The sequence below is a fragment of the Temnothorax nylanderi genome, unplaced genomic scaffold (genome assembly GCF_030848795.1).
Source record: "Temnothorax nylanderi isolate EJ_2023f unplaced genomic scaffold, tnyl_v1.0 TNYL_tig0041_pilon, whole genome shotgun sequence".
NCBI classification, from domain to species: Eukaryota; Metazoa; Arthropoda; class Insecta; order Hymenoptera; family Formicidae; genus Temnothorax; species Temnothorax nylanderi.
In genome coordinates, this window is record NW_027249103.1 from 86280 (window position 1) to 109875 (window position 23596).

A 23596-nucleotide genomic window follows, 5' to 3' on the forward strand; every position below is an offset into this window, starting at 1 on the left:
CAACTGGGAATTAGTGCGCGCGTGTTATCGAACCGCCCAGCGCCGGCACACGTGACCTCCTCGAATTTGTTTGGCGCGCGTTACATCGCGGTGAACGCCGTCCGGTGAAGGCATCTGCATTCGCGATGGAAATGAGGACCGGTGAGTGCTCGCGCTTTGGAGTAGTCGCGGACACGCGGATTTCAGCCTCGGTAGATACAGTCGATTTCGGTACCACGAGCGATTTCGTAAAAAAAATTTATTAAAATTACAAGACTTCCGTAAAAGGAAATAATATTTTTAATTTTAATTAATTTTAATAAAGGTTCTAAGTAAATAATTAATTTTAAGTAACGCTAGGGTGTGTGTGAAACTGCTACTTATAATTTTTGAAAGTTGCTGCGAGCAAGCAGATAATGCGAGCGCGAATTTGATTCTTCCTGGGTAATTGACCGGTCGGAATCGAGGAAAAAGCAGGTATGTGACCCGGCTGTTTAACAAGTTATGCTCTCGGGATACTACCTTTTCTAAAAGCATACTGGCGTGTTATCGACAACGACCTTTTCGCAGCACATTTCAATATTGGTAACCAATTGGGTCATGTACCGTTTTCCTTTAATGAGATCAGACCAGTTTTAAAACTGTCATCACTTGTCCATCAGTTCCTATTCTTAAAAATAATGATTTATGGACCATCTAAGGGTTAACGAATTTTCCTGCTAAAACATTTTTTTAATTTTCTGTTTTATGTTTATTGAGATTATGTTCTTTAAAAAATCTTACGATTAAAATAAAAATTTGTTCTACTTTTCTATGCGGAGTCAATTTAAAAAATCACAAGATAATTCGTCAAATTAATGTCTAGACGGTAAGAAAATCATGTCTCGATGGTTGAAACATTAAGTGTGGTAGAAGAAGTGTGGTAGAAAAATTAAGTTTTTGTCTCGAGTTTTTTAAGTTTTTATATTCTTATATCTAAATATATAAGTTCCTTTAAAGTATAGCATAACTGTCTAATGCTAATTAATAATAACTAATATTGACCCGAGACTTCTCTCAGTCAGTATCTGTAGCTATTAAGGCATGAATATACATATATCGATTGCATCAATGATTGAACAACTGTATTTTTGGACGAGAATATTTTGCGCGATAAAATTTTTCGCCCGAACATGTATTGTAGATTAGAAGATGACTTGTGTATAAAAATAAACACAGATTTATTTAATTTGTAAAGAAGCTTGTATGAAATATGCAGAAGAAGTTCAGCTGCTTCCTGTCTATTTTAGAATTCTGAGAATAAACGTGACGATAATTCGAATCTCTCTTCCGCTATGTAGAGATTAATTTTGTGATTATAAACAGTTTTATAAATAATTGTATTACTATTTATCCTCTTTGTTTTCTGTTATATATATAAAAAATTTTAATGATATAGTTAATTGGTAATTTCTTATTTTAATTTTAGATAACTTTGTCTTGAATATATCGTTTTTCCTACAAACAAATAAATAAGTTATACTAGAAACATATTATTCTGAAACATATTATTCTTAATATTTTCTTTTTAGTATAAGAATATATATATAAACTAGTCAATAAAAATATTGGAGTTATTTATAGATATTCTGTTTTGAGAGAGAAATGTGACAGATTTCGTTGAATTTTATATATTTCTTTGAACATGACGTTGAAACGTATATAAATCCGTTACTTTTTTATACGTAAAATGAACGTGGAAGAATTTACCAGTCAGCTTTTCTTTTATCCGGGTCATTGTGTGTCGTGGACGGTGGGAGCGTGATCCTTCGCAACGATAAGCGGAAGATCGAGTGGATTCGTTAGATCCTAGATCCCTTCGATCGCTCTAGGGTTGATTTCTCCGATGTCGATTAACTTTAATCATGGGGCAATGGTTTTTCTGTGTCTTTTCCTACATACAAGGATATAATCCCGAAAGAGGTACAGAGAGACAATTGAATGACGGGTAAAGTTAATCGACTTTGGAGAAATCGTTCCATTCTTCTTGACGATATATTTTATTACACGGGTACGCTATTTCTTATTCTAGCGCAATACGGATAATTCATGCGATGATTCACTGTTGGGTTTTACCGTCCATGAGAAGTCATCTTCATTAATTGACTAAATTATTATAAATTATAATAAGATACGAAGTTACATCAATAGTTTACTGTTTCAGTTACTCTTAATTACAATTCCAAATAACCATAGACAGTTTATTTAGTAGACATGTAAGAAAACATTATTCCGTGACAATTTCCGCATTACTAATTTTCTATGTACTCGTATATGACTCGTTGGTGGAATGTGAATGAATAACATACAACTTTGCTTTATTGCTGCATAGAAAAAACATTATTAAAAATTTCAATTTTTCTGTCGTTCAATTTGCGAATAAGCAATTAATTAAAAATAAATTGTTTATTAAAAAAGGGTATTTCTATAAGTTTTCTATACATATTTTTCCGAAGATATTTTTAAGAAACGTGGTGGATTTAAATCTGTTTGGAAAAATGAGCTATTCGATTGTAGAGATATACAATAAAAAGAATCGGACACGAGAGCAATGTATGTCATGCCCACCATATCCATCTTTAGACATTGATTGCTCTAAAGTCTAACCGGTTGACTCAACCTGCACGTAAGACAAAGCGAAACAATCGGAGCAAGATCGATGAGCTGAGGAGAGCGTTGTGCTCATTAAAGGGGAGGCCGTTAGGAATAATTGCGGCGGCGATGAATGGCGTTTCCCTGAATTCTTACTCGGTGGTCCCTGGCTTACGTAACCGATAAAATAATTTGCGGTCCGGGCGTACTGACGCGAGAGTAATGCTCGACGTGGAAATTCTAGGACAGCGGGGCGACGTAACCATGACGATGTGCTCACCCAAACACGGAAGACGAGGGCACGATACTTTGTTTGCCTGATGACATTCGGTGCAGTAGAAACTTGCAAGTTGCGCGAATACAATTAAATGTATCTCATTCGAAGAAACATGTCATGAATACCTAGTTACCCGACGACGCGATACACATCCAACTTAAAAGAACTCCGAACTGCATTAGGAATGCCACGTTTTATTACGGCTTGCAAAACACCAGTCTGTTACGCATAAAAAATTAAACCTATTTTAACATAAATAAAGAAAATAGCTAAACTGGAAGCTAATAAATAAAATTAAATAAATAAATAAATAATATATAAAGATATAAGCATATGTGTAAAGATATTTTCTTTTAATATATTTTTAAAACATTCTATTTTATGCTATTGTTTACTTCGTAATACGACAAATATAATAATTTTTTAGACCTTCTCGTATTATGAAATTAAAAGGCAATTAAATTAAGAGGCACTTGAATATTAGGGTGTGTCTGGGTGGATCGTTGGTACACATTTATAATTGTTAGTAATTAATTACCTCTAATTTAGTACAGCATGTAATTTTTAATAGCTGTCTTATATTATATTATTACTATACTTGTCATATAATGTTACATATTAGCGCGCTATAAGCCGGTTTTTTTGTACAACATGACGTAATCTTGACATCGAACTGACAGATTAGTAGTAACTTGCTAAGCAAACTAAATGTACGACTACGCGAAAGTGCATCGTGTGAAGATCACATTATATAACAAAAGAGAAATACGCTACTGAGAAGATCGCACTTTGAATATATTGCCCAGACATGTCGCATAACTTTTTCGTAGCAAACTTAAACGCAGCGACAATAAAGGCAAGGAAAAATTACACGAACGAGGAATACTGATAACATTTATCAAAATTACAGAATTATCATTATAATCAATTGTTTCGATATCTACTGTATTTAAATGCGCAGCAAATCATAGTTGCTGATAAATAAAGTAGACTTTTTACCTTAAAATACAAGAACTCGCAAGTATCTACATAATGTCTATGAACAACAAACAAAGCACTAAATAATTTTTTGTTTTTAAATTTCTTTTTAAAAGAAAATTTTTTAAAATTTACTTTTAAGTACGAGCATTTTTTAAAATAAATTGTGTGATAGGTAATAAACAACTTCAATGTATTTTACTTCAATGTATTGTAAGCGTTAAGATTGAAGTGTGGAGTTATAAGATTAACATATTGACACCACATCACAACATGTCGATAATAGAAAAGTTAACAATATAAAAAAACGATGATCTTTTTTGTACGCAATAAATTGTTATCGAATCATTTGGATATATACATCGCGTTGGGAATTTCCTGTGCGCTCACAAAGGACCACGCAGGAAGAAAATGCTGTCATCCTACGGTAGATCTGTGTGCATGCGAGTTCTGCCTGTCAATGAGTTGTACTTGCCCGCATGTGTATGTATGCGCTTGACGTCGCGGATGAGTCACACACGCGTTGTAAACCGCAAAACGAAGCCTTGTGCTCGTTCTCTCCTGTACAATGGAATAATGATATATGATAATTCTAGGCACGCACGTGATTATCGCGATCTTAATTCTTCTCCGATCTGTCACATGAAAAACGAGACTCTGGTGACTAGATTTTTATGCGTGATATCGTCACGGTTTTTTACAGCTAAAAAAACCAATCGTCCTGATTTCTCGGTGTATATGTAACTGGTATTTAGGTGTACATGCCTCGTAAAAGAAATAAATTTATCCGTAATGTTGATCTTGAACAAATTCGATTTGCCTGAGTTCACTCACGGTTGTTACATTGTCGAGATAATTGTATTTTTTGCAAATGCCTTTTCCCAATTATCGACTTTTGTGTCCACGTGTCGTTTATTATGACGTGAATATGGAATAGACATAGAAGTGAAAAATAAGTAACAGGAGGTCAATATTACGTACTAGTACCTGTAATTGATTTTTACTCGTATCATATATATATATATATATATATATATATATATAAAGGCTAAAAAGTTGTTTGTTTAAACCAATAATATTGTTGTGCAAAAAATATAGAAATCTAGAAATTTAGTAATTTCCTTTATATGTTGTGTAAATAATGACACTCTAAAAATAGGTAAAAAATGTTATATCGTTTTCGCAATATTATGTTATTGTATTTTATTTCATGTTAATATATTTTATTTTTAGACATAGCTTTAAAGAAGAATTATGCGTGTGCGAAAGCTTGTTACAAAGATATACTGTGGAGATTATATTTTAAAATAGTCATCTCTGTTACTATGATAGCTACTGCAGTATTATATAACTAGTAAGCTGATTATACAGCTAGTATACTGATTATACAGCTAGTACGCTGATTAACTGCGATTCTCCAATCTTTGTTAAGAATCTTCATCTTAAGTTCATCTTGAGAATCTTCCTCTCAGTTATTACGCATCGTTTTAAATCGTCGTTGAAAAGTCAAATTCCTTCATGAATGAACCAAGAGCTATGCACGTGACCGGCCAATCATCCACAATTTCTTGCAATAAATTTACACCAACACATATTGCGGGCGGTCTAATCAGCTAATTCGGAATACGTGTGTGTCTGTGCGTACGCGCGCGCGCGCGTGTGTGTCGTTGTTGCAAAAGTGCCAAACAGTGCGGTCAACAGTTACCATAAGTGATCAATTTGCCTCGAATATGCACATTTTACAGCTCATGGACGCCGCGCAAAGAATGAATGTTTTATTGCTGACTAAGATACTACCTAACTTCCTAGTAAAATACAATCTTGCAAAAATATGTACAAAAATATTTGCGGTAATAACACTTTTGCAAAATGCAAATTGCTTGCTTAATACAAAAGAATATTATTTTTTACATTTATTTCATTTTAGATATCCGCTTAATTTTGGGTCTAAAATTTAAGGCATTATTATATTACATATTCTTCTTCCTTTGATTATTTCATTTATTAATCAAATTTGTGCAAAATTGAAGTATTATCCTGCTGGAAATTGTAATTTTAGTAATACGAATTTCAACAGCGAATATGTAATGCAGAGCAGTGATTTTAATGCGATGTTGCTTCAACTTCGATACTTATACGAGAGAACGTTGCTGCAGCAGGCATTACCGTGGCTGCGTGGCATTTCAATGGCGAGGGTCAGTCGGCGTTACATAACAGCAGGCATGGGGAATATTTCAGTATAAGTAGTGGTGGGGCGTTTAGGAATGCGTGAACTAAGAATCTCGTAAGGAGTAAAACTCCCAAAGGGTGAAAGTCAGTTCTTTCAGGCGTGGGCCGTGCACAAGCGAGCGCGCTCGTTTCTTCGAGTCATTCACTTCTCTCGCGCCTCCACTTGGTCGCTCATTAGTGTCTCAATAACGACTCTTATTATCTCGATCCATTCTAATACTTCACATGATTGAACAAATTAACAATTAACACACTAACGTAAAAAATGAAAAAATTGTAGATGGTTTATCACTTATATAAGCTTCTCTAGTTTATCCGATCAATTTTATCGTTACAATGCTACATATCAGAAGTATTCGAGAGATACACAGTTCTCTTTTCATACCTCTAGATATAAAATGGATGTATCTTTTGTATGATAAGGGAAATGAAGAAAGAATTAAATATATATATATAAAGATCGTAACTCTGATTATGGATAATATTGGAATCTAGTTCTATTATTGTGAGATCACTGCACCAACACGTAGGTGGATATCAAAGGAAATGTTAAAGGACATATAGATTGAACATCCTTGCAGGTCGCGACTTGATTTTATTTGAATAAAATTATACGATCATACATAAATAAAACTAGACGAGAGTCATTATTAAGTCATCATTAAGTCTTCACTTTCTGATTGTTCAGCAATTACTAATGCAAATGCGGTTGTTGAAATTGAAATTTACACATGAGATTACATGCAAGCAAGGGAATAAGACGTGCATTATGGATAAGCGACAGCGAATTGCTACCAGATGCACATTTCTGTTTACGTCATACCGGATAAATTCAACATCGACGTGAACGGAGAACATTAAACACACCGCGTATTGTCTGCATTTGTGTTTAAACAAATGTGCTCTTTTATTCAGATATTTCCCGATTGTGTCGTTATTTCTCGCGAGAGAATAATCGTATTGTAATTCGCTTTTTCCCGTTTGTTATGGCTATACATCAAAGTTAACTGCAAATCTAATGCCAACAGTTTAAATTGTTAAGTAGCCATAAATAACTATTAAGTAATAGTTAACTAACAATGTAAAAAAGTGTTTATACATGAATATTATATTAGTGTAAAACGTTAAAAAAAAAAGACTAACTGTCTTCTTAATAACAAATTTTTCAAATAATTTAAAATCAACTTTCATCAATAAAAATGTTATGTATGTCAAATAACATTAATAAATTTGGCAATATAAGAGCCAGGTAATTAATTCGCGGTAATTAATTCGCTATAGAAGGGTCGAAACGTACGCTAATCTTATTTAAATGTTCTAGATCTTAATAAATTATAACAAATATAGTGCACTAATTACCGCGCCATTGCAAAATTTGTTATTTGATTTTATTCAAGAGAGCCTTTATATATTTTTATTTATTAGTGTATTATATATGTGTACAAAAATATCATGTTATTTATGTTTATTCTCTAACTGTTTTATGGGACCCGTTCCGTTACAGAAATGCTCAAGACGTTGCTGTTTCTGGTCATCGGCTTGCTCGTAAAGGTACTGGGATTACCCAGTGGGGCACCGTCGCAGACATGCTTCGATCTAATGCCACGTCATCCCGGTAGCTACCTGCAATCGTCGTATCCACCTTATCAGGTACTACCCGCAGCGGGACAAGGCAGGGTCCGCCTGATCCTTGGAAGTCCCGAAGGTCTCGCATACGAGGGCTTCATGATTCTCGCTAGGGACATCGACACCGGCGAATATGTGGGAGAATTCGCAAACTTGCCCGATTTCGCAAGAATCGTGGAATGCACTCAAGGTGTAAAGGTACTCTCTGCACTATATCATTTTAATCTCCCTTTTCTATAATGTAGTTATATTTTAAATCAAACCGAAATAAAAGATTTGAATACCTTTAAAAACAATGTTTATGAACATTGAATGATCAAAAAGTGAAATGCAAAAGTATTTTAATTCACATTTTAGAATTAGAATTAATACATATATTTTACTTTTTCAAGTTTTGGATAAATCCTTTCAAGTTCTTGAAGAATTGAAGACCTCAAAGAAGAAAATGAATTGTTGCATTAAATTTTTCAAATTTGTTATTTCTAAATATTACGACAATTGTAACAATTGTTATTCTTAACTATATTCTGTAATGTTAATACTACGGTTTCGCAGTTCCTGGTAATATGATGTATTGAAGCGTTCTATTTTTATGCAACAAACTTTTCTTATCTGAGTTTCTTCAAGGTTGCGAGGCTCTTTCGTAAACGTAAATGATGTGCAATTTTTTATCGAAAAAAACTTTTCCTATTTCTTGTGTCTAGAATGGCGTGACTCATACGAATACTGAGAAGAAACACAATCTTGAATTCGACTGGGAAGCTCCGGTTGATTACGAAGGTACCATTATCTTCAAGTAAGTATCGTTATGTATGATATTTTAATGATACGCAAGGATTTCCTAACGAAGGATTTCAATGAATTAAGCGAATGCCGAATGAGTTTTTCCGCGCAGAAGAATTTCCTGTTGTAGTATAAAAGTAAATTCATTGACGATTTCTAAAACATCCCATATTTGAAAAATTAATGTAAATTCAAAATTTGCATACTGTATGTATATCTGTCATTCAACTTGTATTTTATAAAAACAAAATTGTTTTATAGAATTAATATTTCGCAAATTTGAAAAAAAATGTACATGTAATATATAATATAGTAAATTTTCTAAATCGCGAACAATACCGAAGATTATGTCTTTCCCGAGAGATGTATCATAGGTTTACTTTACTCTATGTGGAATTAATTAATATAAATATAACAAAATTTATTTATCAGATTCGAATATTTGTTGCCGCGTCAAGAACCGCGTCAAGACCGTAAGAGTTAGTTATTTCCGCGAGCTTGCGAAATTGCGAAGACCTCTTCTTCTGAATACCTATAAACTTTAGAACAAAAACATCAGCGTCTGGAATCGGCTTAATTGTTGAGTCATGATTTCAGCGTCTGATCTCAACCGTTGTGTGCACGCACATGTACCTACACACAGATCCACACGCATACACGTGGAGGTGCAGCATATCACACTTATGAATCACAATTAGGTATTACCGTACGCGCGGATGCGGCTCGTGCTTGGAATTCAACGCGCTCGTGCGGGCATAACGGTGCGAGAAACGCGCCAAACATTCCTTATAAACTTTTCCTCGTAATAATCGATGCCGGAGTTACTAACGCATGTTTAATAGAACGCGCAGCTGCGACCCTCTGTTAAAACTTCGTAACTTATTTCGAGGGTTATTTTGTTTTTACGGTACCGTTTGGGAATTCCTCGCTTTTGTATTCGGATATTTATATTTCGCCGCGACCGGTACTAACGAAAAAGCGATAAAGAGAATTTATGTGGAATTACTTTTAACACGTTTAACGTCATAGTTTGCAGTGAAGTTCGATGTACTCTAATAGTCCTGCATGAATAGAGACTCTCACTATTAATAAATGTCAAGAGTTTTATAATCTTATTGTATAACGTTAGCAACTTCTGCGTAAGAGAAATGAGATTTAAAAAGATTAAAAATTTATTTTATAACGTTATGTATTTCTAATTTCCAAACTCGGGGATTGGCTTTATAATTATTAAGTTTGTTCGTATGCTTTGTTATTTCTGGCCATCCATTTTAATTTTCATGAGAGACAATCGGAAATTAGAAAAAATGAGTCTCTTACTAGAAGATATAATAAAACTTTTATTAAGATATATTACAGGGTATCCTATATCATATCGAGCATTTAGTACTCTGATATATTCCAGAGTATGTAGCAAATAAAAGAAAGCGCAGAAATGTAAACACCATTTCTTGAAAGTTAGATGTTTAGTTTCAGAAAAATAAATTTCTCCCAATTTGCTTTAAATCGCGTGCAATTATTTTGTATAATTAACTCATTTTCACTCAAAGGTGCAAAAAACGTATAGCACGTTTCGTATTTAAATAAAATTTCTTTTAATAGATATCAGAATTTCTCAGAATAAATATTATTGATGTGTACGTTAATTACGTACATTTTTTACTCGTAATTTCGAGCTTTAGAATCCAAAATCATTTCAAAGTTTTTGACACTGAACTAAATTATAAATTAAGATTTAACTCTTTCCGTATTATATAAACGTGAAATTACAGTCTTACAATTTTGAAAAAATTAATGATTTTAAAAAATTAATCAAAAATGAGTAAAAATGTGTGTGAAATAGTTGTACATATATAAAAATACAAAATATATCATTTTTTGCCATAATACCTACATATCATGAAAATGTGACTACAATATTGGGTTTGTATACCCTAAAACAATTTTCTGCTATTTTCGTTGATTTCACTTTATGTTTGATTCGTCGACCTCTGTTTCTTCCGTAGCTCCACCTTCGCTCAGGATTACAGCACGTACTGGGTCGGCGTGGAATCGCCCAGAGTCACCGTTGACAAGCGGTCCATCAGGGTATCGACCCCACCTACACCCGTCACCACCTTCAGGACCACCACGCCGCCCTACTACAGCCACACCGTCAGTTACGCGGTGAGTATTATATTTCCTGTCGCGCGCGCCGTCACCATTATAAGGTAAATGCGCGTGGTGGTATTACAGCGTGTTAAACGATGTAAGCGGCCTGTAAGTCCTGATAGGTGTGGCTTTGCGAATATTGCTCGTAGGATGCATGCCAGCCGACCCAGACGCCGAGTACAGAGAATTCTCGTTAACTGCATTCAAAGAGCTTACTCAGCTTGTGCTCGTTACATACAGAATATTCCAAAATCCATCCAGAACGCCATTCTCACTATTCTTTTTTTCTTTTTCGCTATTCTACCTGATATCGACTGCTCCTTCTTCCGAAAATATCGAGGCATGTATAATTTTGGAGTTATTAACGATAAAAAATAAAGGACTCCCAGCAATGCTTTACCGAGGTAATAGATGAAAATATTGGAATTTTCATTTAAAAATAGTTCAAGTAAACTTCAATTTCAATTTGAAATTTAGTTATAAAAATAGCTAATATCACAAGATTCTTTCTACAAGGAAATATTGATGCAAAATTTATTGGAGCGTTTCGCTTCATTGAAATTTGATTCGCTTATTTCGAAGCACTCTGTATCCTGAGTAGTATCTTGAGAAATATTCAAGAGAATACGTATTACATAGAAAGATGTTTGCTTGTTAATCATCTACGAAGAAATTTATTACAATTTTCCTGAAAAATAATAACTTGCTTTGAATGAATTGTTTCGTTATATTATGGTCAAACGGATTAAAACGAGCGCCGAATTAAAATACATTTCAATTCTCATTCGGACGGATGGGTTATAATGATACTCTAATTAATGAAAATTTTCAGCTCCAAGTGTATTATTTTCGAAAGATAAATAAGTAATTGTATCCACCGTTAATGTCGAATGAGAAATGAAATAGCACACTCATAAATCTGCATTTTACAGTTTTGTGGAATTCAATTTTCAACATTCAATTAAAATATGCTTATATTCTCACATCTACGAGCGACGAACATCATTTACAACGTAAAATGTATAATTAATTAAAGTACAGTGTGCTTTAATGCAAATTCTATTAAAAATCAAGAATTAAGCGATTCAATATCATTCTCTTTTCGTTTTTATCATTTATATGCATAAAAGTTTCAAAGGTTTCAATTAATACGTTAAAAAGTATTTCTCCTCGTTAATTTTCATTTTTCGTATCATATACCTATAATACGCGTCGGTCTATGCTATCGTAGAAAGTAAAAAATTTGAGAGGCGAATATAGCGGCGCGTGACGCACGCGGATGCTTGAATTATGCATCTCTACGTATGTACATGCACGGCCCTTAAACCGTGTACAACAAACGTATAACACGCGACCGCAACCAACGTTCTGGAATTTATGCTTGATGTACTTTCACCATTCACTTCCGCGGCCGTTCGCGATTTCGTGTCGTGGATTTTTTATAACTCGCTATTTGTTTCCCACGGATTTGATCTTTCGATCGAGGATCGCCAAGTAGAGCAGTTGAGGATCTATCGGACGCCGTTAATAAAACGAAGGAAAACTCTGAATTTTAGATAGAAAGAGAGAGAAAGATAGAAAGAGAAAGGTTGCGTTAAGCATCTTAAGCAACATGCTTACAAGTGCATTATATTTTCAAAATTCTTCTCTGTAATGCGGAAAGTTCTATAAACCCTGCATCGGTTGCATACAGTTCAGTAGATTCACTGCAGTTTATTTTTTTCCGTTGTATTTTGTTTAATTTCAAAAATTATATATTCCTTCATTTTATAATAAAATGAGATAAAAAATATAGAAATACAGGGTGTCCCTGAATTCAGTGCCAAAACTGGTACGGCGGCTTTAGCACATGCAGACAAGTCAAAATGTCTAATAAGCATATGTCCGAATCTGACCGCGGTTATATTAGTTTCGGAGTTATATTAGAGTATTGCAGTTGCTCCCGTAAGAAAACATAAATTGAAATAAATGTTGTTTAATGTTCTTTATTTTGTTTAAAGCTTTACAAAAGGTGCTCAAAAATTCCTCCGTCGACTTTAACATTATATACTTTCTAGCACGAATTAATAAATTGTTTCGAGCTTCTTGACAAATGTTTGGAGTTCCGCGAATGACATCGGCAGCATTAAAGGATTATCCTACTTTGACCAGCCTGAAAAGTGAACACTGTGTGAAAAGTCGAATATTTTCGACTTGTTTTTATGTGCTAAAGCCGCTGTACCTGTTTTGGTACTGAGTTTAGATCCTGGTATATAAACATTTTTATAAGAAACAGTAAACTTAAATATTTAAGTATTTTACATAAAGAAAAAATGAATAAAATATTGCAGTAGAAGGTGCGACCACAGTACAGGATTAACCCTTAATATATGAAATAGAAATTTATAAAAAACCTGAGAGAGAAATCTCTGAGAGAAACTTGAGAGAAATCTTATCAAAGTCCATGCAGTATTTTTAAAAAATATAAGAAAAAAACCTTCAAATTAATACCAAATCTTCGAATTTAAGTCGTTACAATTATTATCAATTTCTCTTTTATTTTGTATTTTATAATATTTATTAAACTTGTTAATTTCAAATCGCGGATATAACTCGTAATACTTGCATTTATATATTACACAAACTTTACGCATTGTATAGATACCATAATATATAGAATCCATTTGCAGTTTACAGATCTTTGGGAATGAAATGATCAGGCGAAAGGAGCTATCAAGCTTCTTCTGCAATTTCTATAAATTGTCAGGCTTCTCGACACAAAACTTCGCCATTCGGAATCTCTCGATCGCTGTTGCGAAAACGCTTTTCCGTCGAAAATGAATTGAGAATACTTTACCGTAGAAAATGAATTGCTTTTTGACTTAGTTAAACAATACGTACGACAGATTCATTGAATAATTACATCCTGCCGTGCGGACCAAGTGGCCTTTCCTTGAAAACGGCGCTCGATCGTTCATGATAAAAAGCGTAAAAGTACACCAAAGAGCGGTAATGGCGAACGAGGCCGCCGGAGCGTAAACGCACGATTTCGTGGAGCGTATCTAAGTTGAAGGCTGGTCGTCAAACTTCTCTTTCTCTCGCCGCAGATTTCCTTTTCGTTCAAAGCTCTCCGAGCTGCGCTCCCGCGAATTGTTGCGCACGATTTACTCTATAAGGTCTCCTTTATTATGATTTCTTGCTGATTCATATACGTAGCTCAACTTTATTACAGACAATTGCGTTAAATATTTATTCAGGTATTAAATATTTATCCAGATAATTATGTATTATTTATACAGTAATTTATAATTCGAAATGTCATAATTTCACAGAAATTTATATAGTATATGCAATATTTAATTGAGATATTTTGTAAATATATATTGTCTTGGAATTCTGAGACGGATACAAAAATCTTTATTTTATTTTATATCAGTATATATAGAAATATTTGTTTTGTTATAAATAGAATAAAAGATAAAATATAAAAGGTAATATGCAAAATATATTACTCATATAACATAATTATTATACAATAATTATTCTACTTATCATTGTATAATTATTCAAGTTACTGTTTAGTAATATCCTATTCAAAATTTGCAAAATGTTATATTGTTTCTATTTATTTTTTATGCACATTTTTGTTTATAGTATCTAGATTTTACAGAGATGTAGGTTGTGCTAACCATTGTATTATGAAATAAATGTGTGTTCTTAATCTTACGACAAGAGTAACCTACGCGCAAACGTTTAATATTCACATCGTTGTCATAACCGTGGATATCCTTGCGTCATAGACAAGTGTTAATGCAGCGCGCGCGATATATATAATTTTAATTCCATACTATACAGATACACTATATACAGTATCATCACGTTTCGTTTGTACCTGATAATACAGAGCTCAATATTTGTCTCTTATTGAAAGTTACATAAACACTTATAATTACTAGAGTAATATTACTTTCAATTTTTCCAAAGGCAACTAATAATTTCAACAATTATTTTTCATGTAAATTACACTTTACGTTTATAATAAAGTTTATTCTCTCTTCAGAATTTTTAATTATTTAAGTGAAAATAATAGAAACTTATAGTCATCTTTCTTGCGTGTATTTTATAGTTTTACAATTTAATATATTCTGTTCCGTATATATACATTTAATCTGTATTTTCTCTCGAGATTTTGTTATTTATCTTATGTGTTCAACGAGAGAGACCATTTCACGATATATAACACTTTAAATAACCTGTCCGACATGGCTTGTTTAATGGTGATAGAGAATGTCTTTCTCCCGATATATCGAAGTTAAACGCTTCCAAGATAATGCGTAAGCGACTCCCGAGCGACTTATCTCGATGATCGATACTTGTGTATCCGAAACCCCTTTATCCGTACTTCACTCATTTATCCGTCGTGCCGTGGCACGATTTCAAATCAAACGACAGAAGAACGTTGTGCAATCTCTCCGCAACCGCGTTGTTCCGCACGAGATACTATCTCGCGAATGACATTCGCGCCTGTAAATTCCCCGCGTCATTCCCAGGTGTGTGTTCTCGTTGCAGACGAAGGATGAGGTGGACCCGTTCTACACGGGCTGCCACACCACGAAGAACTGCTTCGGCGCGCCCGCGGGTTGCATAAAAACCAAGGACTGCATCGCCGCGGTGGCCGTGATCGTGCAGGGCGACGAATATCATTTCGAGATGCAGGCGCGGGGGGATGCCAAATACGTCGCTGTCGGCCTGTCCGACGATAAGAATATGGTAATTGCGCGACGCCGCGCGCTCGCAAGTACCCGCGCAGCTTCTTCTCAAACTCTCGTGCGATTTAAGCGGAAACTTGCATAATCTCCGCGAAAGTATTTTATATTAAGTGTGTGAAGTTACTTCTCGCTGCCGTTTTTTACCGGGCTCTTCTCGAGATTTCTATTATCTCGCTGCAATATTTGTCTGCGCCTTTCAGTACCTTTCTTCGCCGTAATTACTTTTTGGAAAAAAAAAATTACTATAAAATTTTGCGGATTTCGAGAACTGTTATATCCGTTTCTTTGAAAGATGTTAAATTCAGTTAGCGCACAATAAGTATATATCTTGGATGTGTAATTAAATAATTTTTACGTATTTTAATTCTTAATTAATTAATGCACGTTTAAATTTTTATTACGCACACGCGACTGGATTTCTTTGTCGCGCAGGATAGTTTATTGAACGTCGTCGGACGTGTAATATTTACTTGGCAATTAAAATCGTTTTCAAACTTAATGCGACGTATTTGCAATTAATTACGCGAGTAATGTTACGGGATCAACAATTAAGTGGTAATAATTATAATACACGAAATGGTACGCAGGGTGAAGACAGCGTAGTCGAGTGCACGAACGAGAATGGCGAAATTGCGTTACACACGTCTTGGAATTCCGGGAAGCGCAATACGCGCTATACGATGGTGAGTATCGTTTACTATGCCGCACTGCCCTCCTCCGACTATAGGTACACCGTTGTATTAATTAATTCGCCCTGTTCTCTGTCGCGCGCGGGCAACGAGTCTGGCCCATTAAATCCCAATTATTGTGCTAGCAGTAGCCGGCGGTGTCGCTTCCACTACGATAATGCAGTAAATCTTTGAACCCTACAAATAATTACGAGGCTTGTATAAGGGGCACTCGCTATAAGCTCTCTCATTAACAGTCTGACCTCAACGGCGCGGGCGCATCGTCCGTCGGAAATAGCATATTAATACTAGTATCTAATTTAACAGGATTTTAACAAAATTTAAATTTAAAGTTTCATTAATTTCGCGAAATTGAATGTCGTTATTTAAATGCGTTTAATCAATTTTCTCGCTAAGGCAGACTCGATTGTAAACTGATGAAAGAATGTTCCTGCAGAGTATGGTGATTCATTTAAGAATCATTTAAGTGTATATCATGAATTATTCTGACTTCGTTCTCGAGATTTGCGTCTAGTTGTTGACCTTGCTTTATTCGTGATGCGTGTCCACAGTCGGAAGGCGCGGTCGAGCTGGAGACCGCCTCGATCAAAAATGACAAGATATACTGCAAGTTTCGACGGGAAAAGCTCACCAACATTCAGGGACGTACGTATGACCTTGTCAACACTCCGTACCATCTCCTCGTGGCCGCCGGCAATGATCTGAGACGTACGTATAAAGTCAAATACACAATTACATATGGAATACACAATTTCAGCGTTATTAAAATTCACCGGGAAATTGTAAATGTTATACTAATTTACTAATTACTGTATCGGGGAGACAGGTTTTGTGACTTAATAACCGTGGTAATGCCAGATTTATCACATAACAATTTGCACCGTCGCACTTCTCTAAATAAAGAGAAAAGAAACCTTGGCGAGACTTCGCAAAGTTCTCTTCCCGTGTATTTTCGCCGAGAGCAAAAAGTGTGCAAGACCTTTACGACTTTCTCGTCGCAGGTTGCGATAACTGCAAATTTGATAGCTTCCTCATGTTTCTGCTCGATCGAACAGGAACATGAATGAAATGCGATTCAGGCAGGTCGTTTTCTGGCACTTCTTATTGGCGCGACGATTATTGGATTGATTAAAAGATAACGTTATACAACATGTCTGCGCGAGATACGGGAAGTTTGCTTTCTACTTTTATGCGAGTGATTTACAAATATCGCGTTGCTCTTTTTTTGTAGCAAATGGTGTTGACTTTCACAATCTCGCCTATCTTGGGACCAGCACCTCGAAGAGATTGTCTGACGTTGGGGAATTGACTGCAGCCACTGACCTACTAATTCGTCTTCATGGCGCGCTTATGCTGGCATCGTGGATCGGCACAGCCTCCATCGGGATGCTGCTCGCGAGATATTATAGACAGACCTGGGTCAACTCCCAGTTGTGTGGAAAGGATCATTGGTTCGCTGTAAGTGAGGAATTTTCAGACAATTCGCGCAGATATTCCATTTAACGTCACTTCTCGTACTCTCTCAAAATTATACAATGCTTTTCTATTCATTCTCGTTGAATATCGCAGTTATAAAGCGTAAAATAAGAATGCTTTATTAATTAACCTAATTAACTCCTGCTTTTCACAATCTGCTAATTTCGTAAAAAAAAATAATTGTCTCTTTAAATAAATTCACATAAACTTTTTATTTTATAAGTAAATTATTTAAAATTTTAATGTATAATATACTTAATTATTTTATTTAGCACGCGCATTCAATTTTAAATCACTATCTCGCTATCATTTATTTAATAGATTAGAAACCTCGTCAGTTCGACTAATTTATTTTTATTGGACAGAAAAAAACTATTTTTATTTCAGATATATAAATTAAATTACAAATAAAATTTAATAATAAAATAATTTACAAAGATTGCATATTATGTTGTTTATAATACATATATTGTATTATACAAATATACCTATATATTATTGTTTATTTTGAATATTAATTTCTTTATGTTATATTTTATTTATTATAGAATTTTACAATAATAATAAGTCGTGCAATTAAGAGGTGAACAATTATTATCTTAATTTCTTACTCTTATTGTTATCACGTTTTATTGCAATACTCTGCGCGGCATCATTAACTTTTGATCCTTAGCATCGTTAATGAAATACTAGAACTCCTCGTAATGACATTCTTCGTTCAAAGTGTATGTCATTAACGTTCAAATCGTGTAAAAAGAAAGCGTTCTACGTCGCGTGTCTTTCTTTATAATAAAGGCTTATCAATTTTTTTCCCCAAGTGGCACAGGTTCTTCATGGTACTCACGTGGTCGATGACGATCGCAGCCTTCGTGCTAATATTCGTGGAATTGGGCACGTGGAGTTCCGAGACGATACACGCTTCGGTCGGCCTGGCGACCACGATTCTATGCTTCATCCAGCCTTTCATGGCAGCTATGAGACCACACCCTGGCGCACCACGAAGAGCCCTTTTTAATTGGGCTCACTGGTTCGTCGGTAACGTGGCAAAGATATGCGCTTGTAAGTTTATGAATATAGCAGTAAATGAACTTTGATTTTCAATATTATGTCTTTCGATATTACATTTTCTTCATTTATTTGTTATTTAAAGAGTTTTCTTTTTTAAAGTTTTATACTCTTTACTCTTGTAGTTTCTTTACGACAAAAAATTATTATAGTAATAAACAGAAGGAAACTTTTGTTCACTTTAATCTCATATTATTTAGTATGATGGTAAAAGATAACTTAATATATTAAATATCAATTTTTTCAAATATTTATGGGACAAATTAATATTTTAGAATTAATTTCTCGTAAAAATTTCTTTTAGTAATCGCGCTTTTCTTCGCGGTACGACTGAACAAGGCTAAACTTCCGGATTGGGTCGATTGGATCCTCACAGCATACGTGGTCTTCCATGTTTTAACTCACCTCATTCTCACAGTAAGGATTTTTTATTTGCAAAGTTCACGCGAAAGAACTAAAAATCTCGAGAAATTTGAGAGAAAATCGCGAATAAATTTAATCGAGCAATTTATTAATGCAAACGTACACAAAAACCACAATTTTGATATTAGATCTAAATCAATATTGAACGATCAATAATATCAGTTCTTTTATATCATTTTCACGTAGAAAATGAAAATCGCATAAAAATTGAATTTTATGCAGTGTCTTAGAAAAGAACAAGTAATCTGATATTTAACGGAATTTATGTCAGTGTCGAATAACACAATCACTTGAGACTTAATTCCGATTATGGTTGTATTTGTGACAATTTTGCTTCTATTGCAGTTCCTTGGATGTGCTTCTGACAGACAAGCCAGTCAGAGAGTGAATTCATTCCCAATGAAAGACATGCATTCTCGCGGATCAATGGTGCATCCAGATGCGAGACGAGACGCTCCAGTAAGATTTTCTAAAATAAGAGTGACACGATCGAGCCGTCTTTTAATGTGTGTCAATCCGCGCCGTGAGACATTAATAAAATTGGCAATGAGATACAGATAGACGAAATAGTACTGTTAACGATAGTTGCATTTTTCAATATATATTCTTTATAAATATTGTAAAGTTTAACAATAATAATTGTAAAGCCCGCATTTTTTAATAACATATAATGAAAAGCATATTCCACGCGCTAAAAATGATTAGTCGATCGATATTTTACAATTGCATAAATGCACATATTTTTATAAATAAAATACTCAAATTATATTGCACTGAGAGAAATAAAATCGTTCGAAAATTAACAAACGGGTAATCCGATAACTTTCAATCGGAATTATAAAAAGCCGATCAAGGCCAAAATAATGTCCGATTAATGATATCCAGATATCATTGATAATTGGATTGTTAATTTTCGAACGATTTAAACCTGGATTTTTCTATCAGTGTGGTTTTGATTAAAACAATCGAAAATAGTAAGAAAATTCGAAGGGCATTTGTAGTAGATATAAATATCTGGTGTCTTTCGGATAAATTTGCGATAAGTTGTACAAATCAATGCTGAGGGACGGTGTATCGCGTCGAAAAATAATTCAGTGCACAAACATATATCAGTGCGCAAACAAAGTCTAATTTTGAATATTTTCCCCGACAGCACTCCGGTATGCGGAAGTTCATTTTCGGTGTGTACTTTGTGGTTATCGTCGCGTTCGCCGCAGTCCTCATAGTGATCACCGTGCTGGCACCCATCGAGGAAACGTGGGCCACCTTCACCAACACTATCTCGAATTACTAAGGCCGCTAATCAACGCCATGGAAATATTCGTCACCACCGCGATAGTCGAGCGGAGGATTCCGTCCGAATGGGGAACGTCGCCGCAGCCGCAGCCGTCGCAGTGACGATATATTCCCGGCGCGACTTTCTGTATGCAAATTAACACGAGGAACATGTATAAATCCTATTCGTGTGAAGATGCAAATCGCGCCACTACAATGTGCGACGACGAAGATATCACTGACGATTGTTTTTATACTCTTTTTCTAGGTTTCCCTGGAAAATTCGCGAATCTCCATTTTAATTATGTATCGATATATCATAATTAAAGTACGTTTCTGTATATATAACATTTTTTAACTTACTTGGAAGATATTAAGATTAATACTTACATTAAGTATTCATTATTGCTTCATTATTATTAAACGAATATTCTGAGACTATACACAGAGTTTTTACTGTCTTGCTGTTAATATCCTGGTAAATTTGATTCTAACATTTTTTGTAGAAAACTGCCATTAGTCCAACTTATAGCGTATTTTTAAAGAAGAAAATTGTATTTTTTAGGATTTTAGGATTTTATCGTATAAAGGTTATTTTTAGACACCAGTTGCCTGATATTTTGTATCTTTCTATGGATAATGCTAATGTAGGTATACTACATCTCTGAGAGCAATGAGCATAATTAATATTACTATACGTAAATGCGTAACATAACCCTCTTACAACGGACGCATCGAAGCCTGTTTGTATAATAATTATATTAACACCTGTTCTAAATACATTCAGAAAAGTCATTTGCGATATATTGTAATAATTTTTGTATTTACAGAAAACATAACTTGCCTATATACATATACAATAATGTAATCTTCATTAACTCATGATTATACTTGACGATAACACAATGAACGTAAAAATATTATAATAAATAAATTTATTTTGCAAAAATATTATAAACTCAAAAACTCATCAATTTACGCAATTAAATATAGTTATATCGATATATATTAAGAAAAACAAAACTATTTTTGAAAGTTTAGAAGGTAAAAATATTATAATACGTTTATATTTATATTTATATTACAGTAAGATTAATATGAATTAAAGAGTAACAATATGATAATCGATTTCATCGATTATTTCGCGCAAATATTAATCATTAAAATTTTGCAGTTTAATCTTTTTTAAGAGCGCTTATTCCAAGAAATCATTTTTATGTTTCTTCTAATCTTAGTTCTTTTAATCTTAATGAAAATTTAATCTTTACTTTTTTTTCAATTAAAACATTTTTGCTGAGAAAGATCGATAAAAACGCATGAGTTTTTGTAAACGTTAGATTTATATTAGCGATATAACGATGGCAGCTATATCATGAAGTTTCGACGATTTCTTACGCGGAAATGATGCTTTTCTACTCTCTTACATAATACAGTATTAGTTTTTTCAAATAATTTTAAATTTTGCAAACTTTTATACTTATTGCGTCGCGTCGCCTCTGTGACCGATTGAGATCGGCAATGTTAATAGTACATAACATTGTTAACCTTATTGATTGTTAATAAATATATACATATACATACGTATACATGGACTCTGGATTCAATGGCCATAAGATGGATTACGGTCAAGTTTATTATGTTCCGGAAGTAAATTGATGATATCCTCGCAATACATAAAGTGTTGAAAAGCACACAACATAATGGAGTTGCAAAGTGTGCGTTTAGCATTTTATAATTACTAAAAAAATTTTCGTCTTAGTAGCTTATTAGTGTAGCTTATTATTTTTAGATGCAGCTAAAATTATTTTTAGATATACTAATTACTAATTAACTCCTTTTTTAACTAACAGTGTATCGTAATGAAATACAAATGTAGCGTATTTCTTAATACATATGTATATGTATTGAATAATACATTATATTGTTATCAAACTCGAGTTATCACAGTACATACTTGCGGAATAAAATAAAGATGATATTTATGTTAAAGAAATAAATGTTTAATAATGAAATTAATAACATGCAATAAACTAAACGGACTTGCAATAGATTTGCGTAGCAAGCAGGTCCGAGACCGGCTCCCTCCTCCTGCGTTGTTTATTCGTTAGCTCAGGGATATTTATTCACTGCCTCAGAGATGATTGGGAATAAATAGTAAAACTATGAGCTTTCTCGCGTTATTGATTTTTGATGCCGATACAACGGTTGATATGATACACCGCATACACCACAGAACCTTTTAGCTATATCACAAACTGCATTGCAAACATTGCAAATACTTTTTAGAGAAGTAAAACAAATGCAAATTAAACAAGATGGTAGCAATATTGCAATAACGCTAAAATCGTAAAAGTACTGTAATAAAATATTTAAAAAGTACAATATTGGAAAGCGGCAAACTAGGAAAATATCGTAAATGCAGATATCGCAACGTTAGCCTATAATGATGTAGCAGTATGACACAATATACTTGTAATATTTGCAATCTGGCAACAATATATCTGTTTATTGTTTTCTAATCTCTCTGTTTTCTGTGCCACATGAGATGATACATCGATAATTTAATAAACTATTAAATGAAATTGTTATCTTATTGAGTGAGTCCCGTTGTGAGACTTTCGCGAGGATTACCTCCTTCTTTATTATCCTCCCGGGATCATCCGTTTATCGTCAAGATCCTTGCAGAATAGGTCACCGGTTGAACACGATTAAGTATGAGGTGCTGCTGTTAACCGGATTACGTGGAACTTGAGTTTTCTAAAGTAATAAAGGGGAGCTCTACGGCAAACTGATGAAATTCATAGCGCTATATACGGGGTGTTGCAAATAAACCGGACAACTGGAGAACATGAGGTTAATTAATGTTCAGCACGCGAGAAAATCAATATCTTTATGCACGTAATATTTACTATCTTCATGAAGCTTTCTTTTCCAGTGATGCTGTCAAAGAATACTATTGTCGATAGCACCTTAATTAAATTGATACATTATAATTGATTTCCGTTATTATATGTTATTTTTAGATTAATTTCTTGACACTTTGTAGGTGTTAAAAAACGCGAATTGATTTAAAAGCATGGCACTAAATCAAAGCAAAATTTTAATGGATTAATAAATTCATTATCAATCGCCGCTACACATGTAATACGAAAAATTGTAATATAAATATGGATTTTTCTGCGCGTGGATGTTAAATTAAACTTTAATTTAAAAAAAAAAGATTAATAATATTAATATATGTACACACAAATCGCTCGATACACTTT

The 23596-nt window shown here is 33.9% G+C and overlaps 1 protein-coding gene across 2 annotated transcripts; it reads left to right on the plus strand.

Moving 5' to 3' along the window:
- On the plus strand, window positions 1-21914 carry LOC139771519 (putative ferric-chelate reductase 1 homolog). Of its 2 annotated transcripts, none has more exons than XM_071704343.1 (12): window positions 1-141; window positions 7599-7918; window positions 8425-8516; window positions 10510-10669; window positions 15203-15403; window positions 15990-16085; window positions 16643-16799; window positions 17323-17549; window positions 18386-18626; window positions 18937-19049; window positions 19401-19514; window positions 20209-21914. In XM_071704343.1, the coding sequence occupies exons 1-12, from the start codon at window positions 126-128 to the stop codon at window positions 20347-20349; spliced, it is 1878 nt and encodes a 625-aa protein (XP_071560444.1). In that variant the 5' UTR covers window positions 1-125; the 3' UTR covers window positions 20350-21914. The 2 variants fall into 2 exon arrangements, with proteins under 2 accessions (XP_071560444.1, XP_071560445.1); XM_071704344.1 differs by lacking the exon at window positions 1-141 and adding an exon at window positions 210-456.
- The last annotated feature ends 1682 nt before the right edge of the window (window positions 21915-23596 follow it).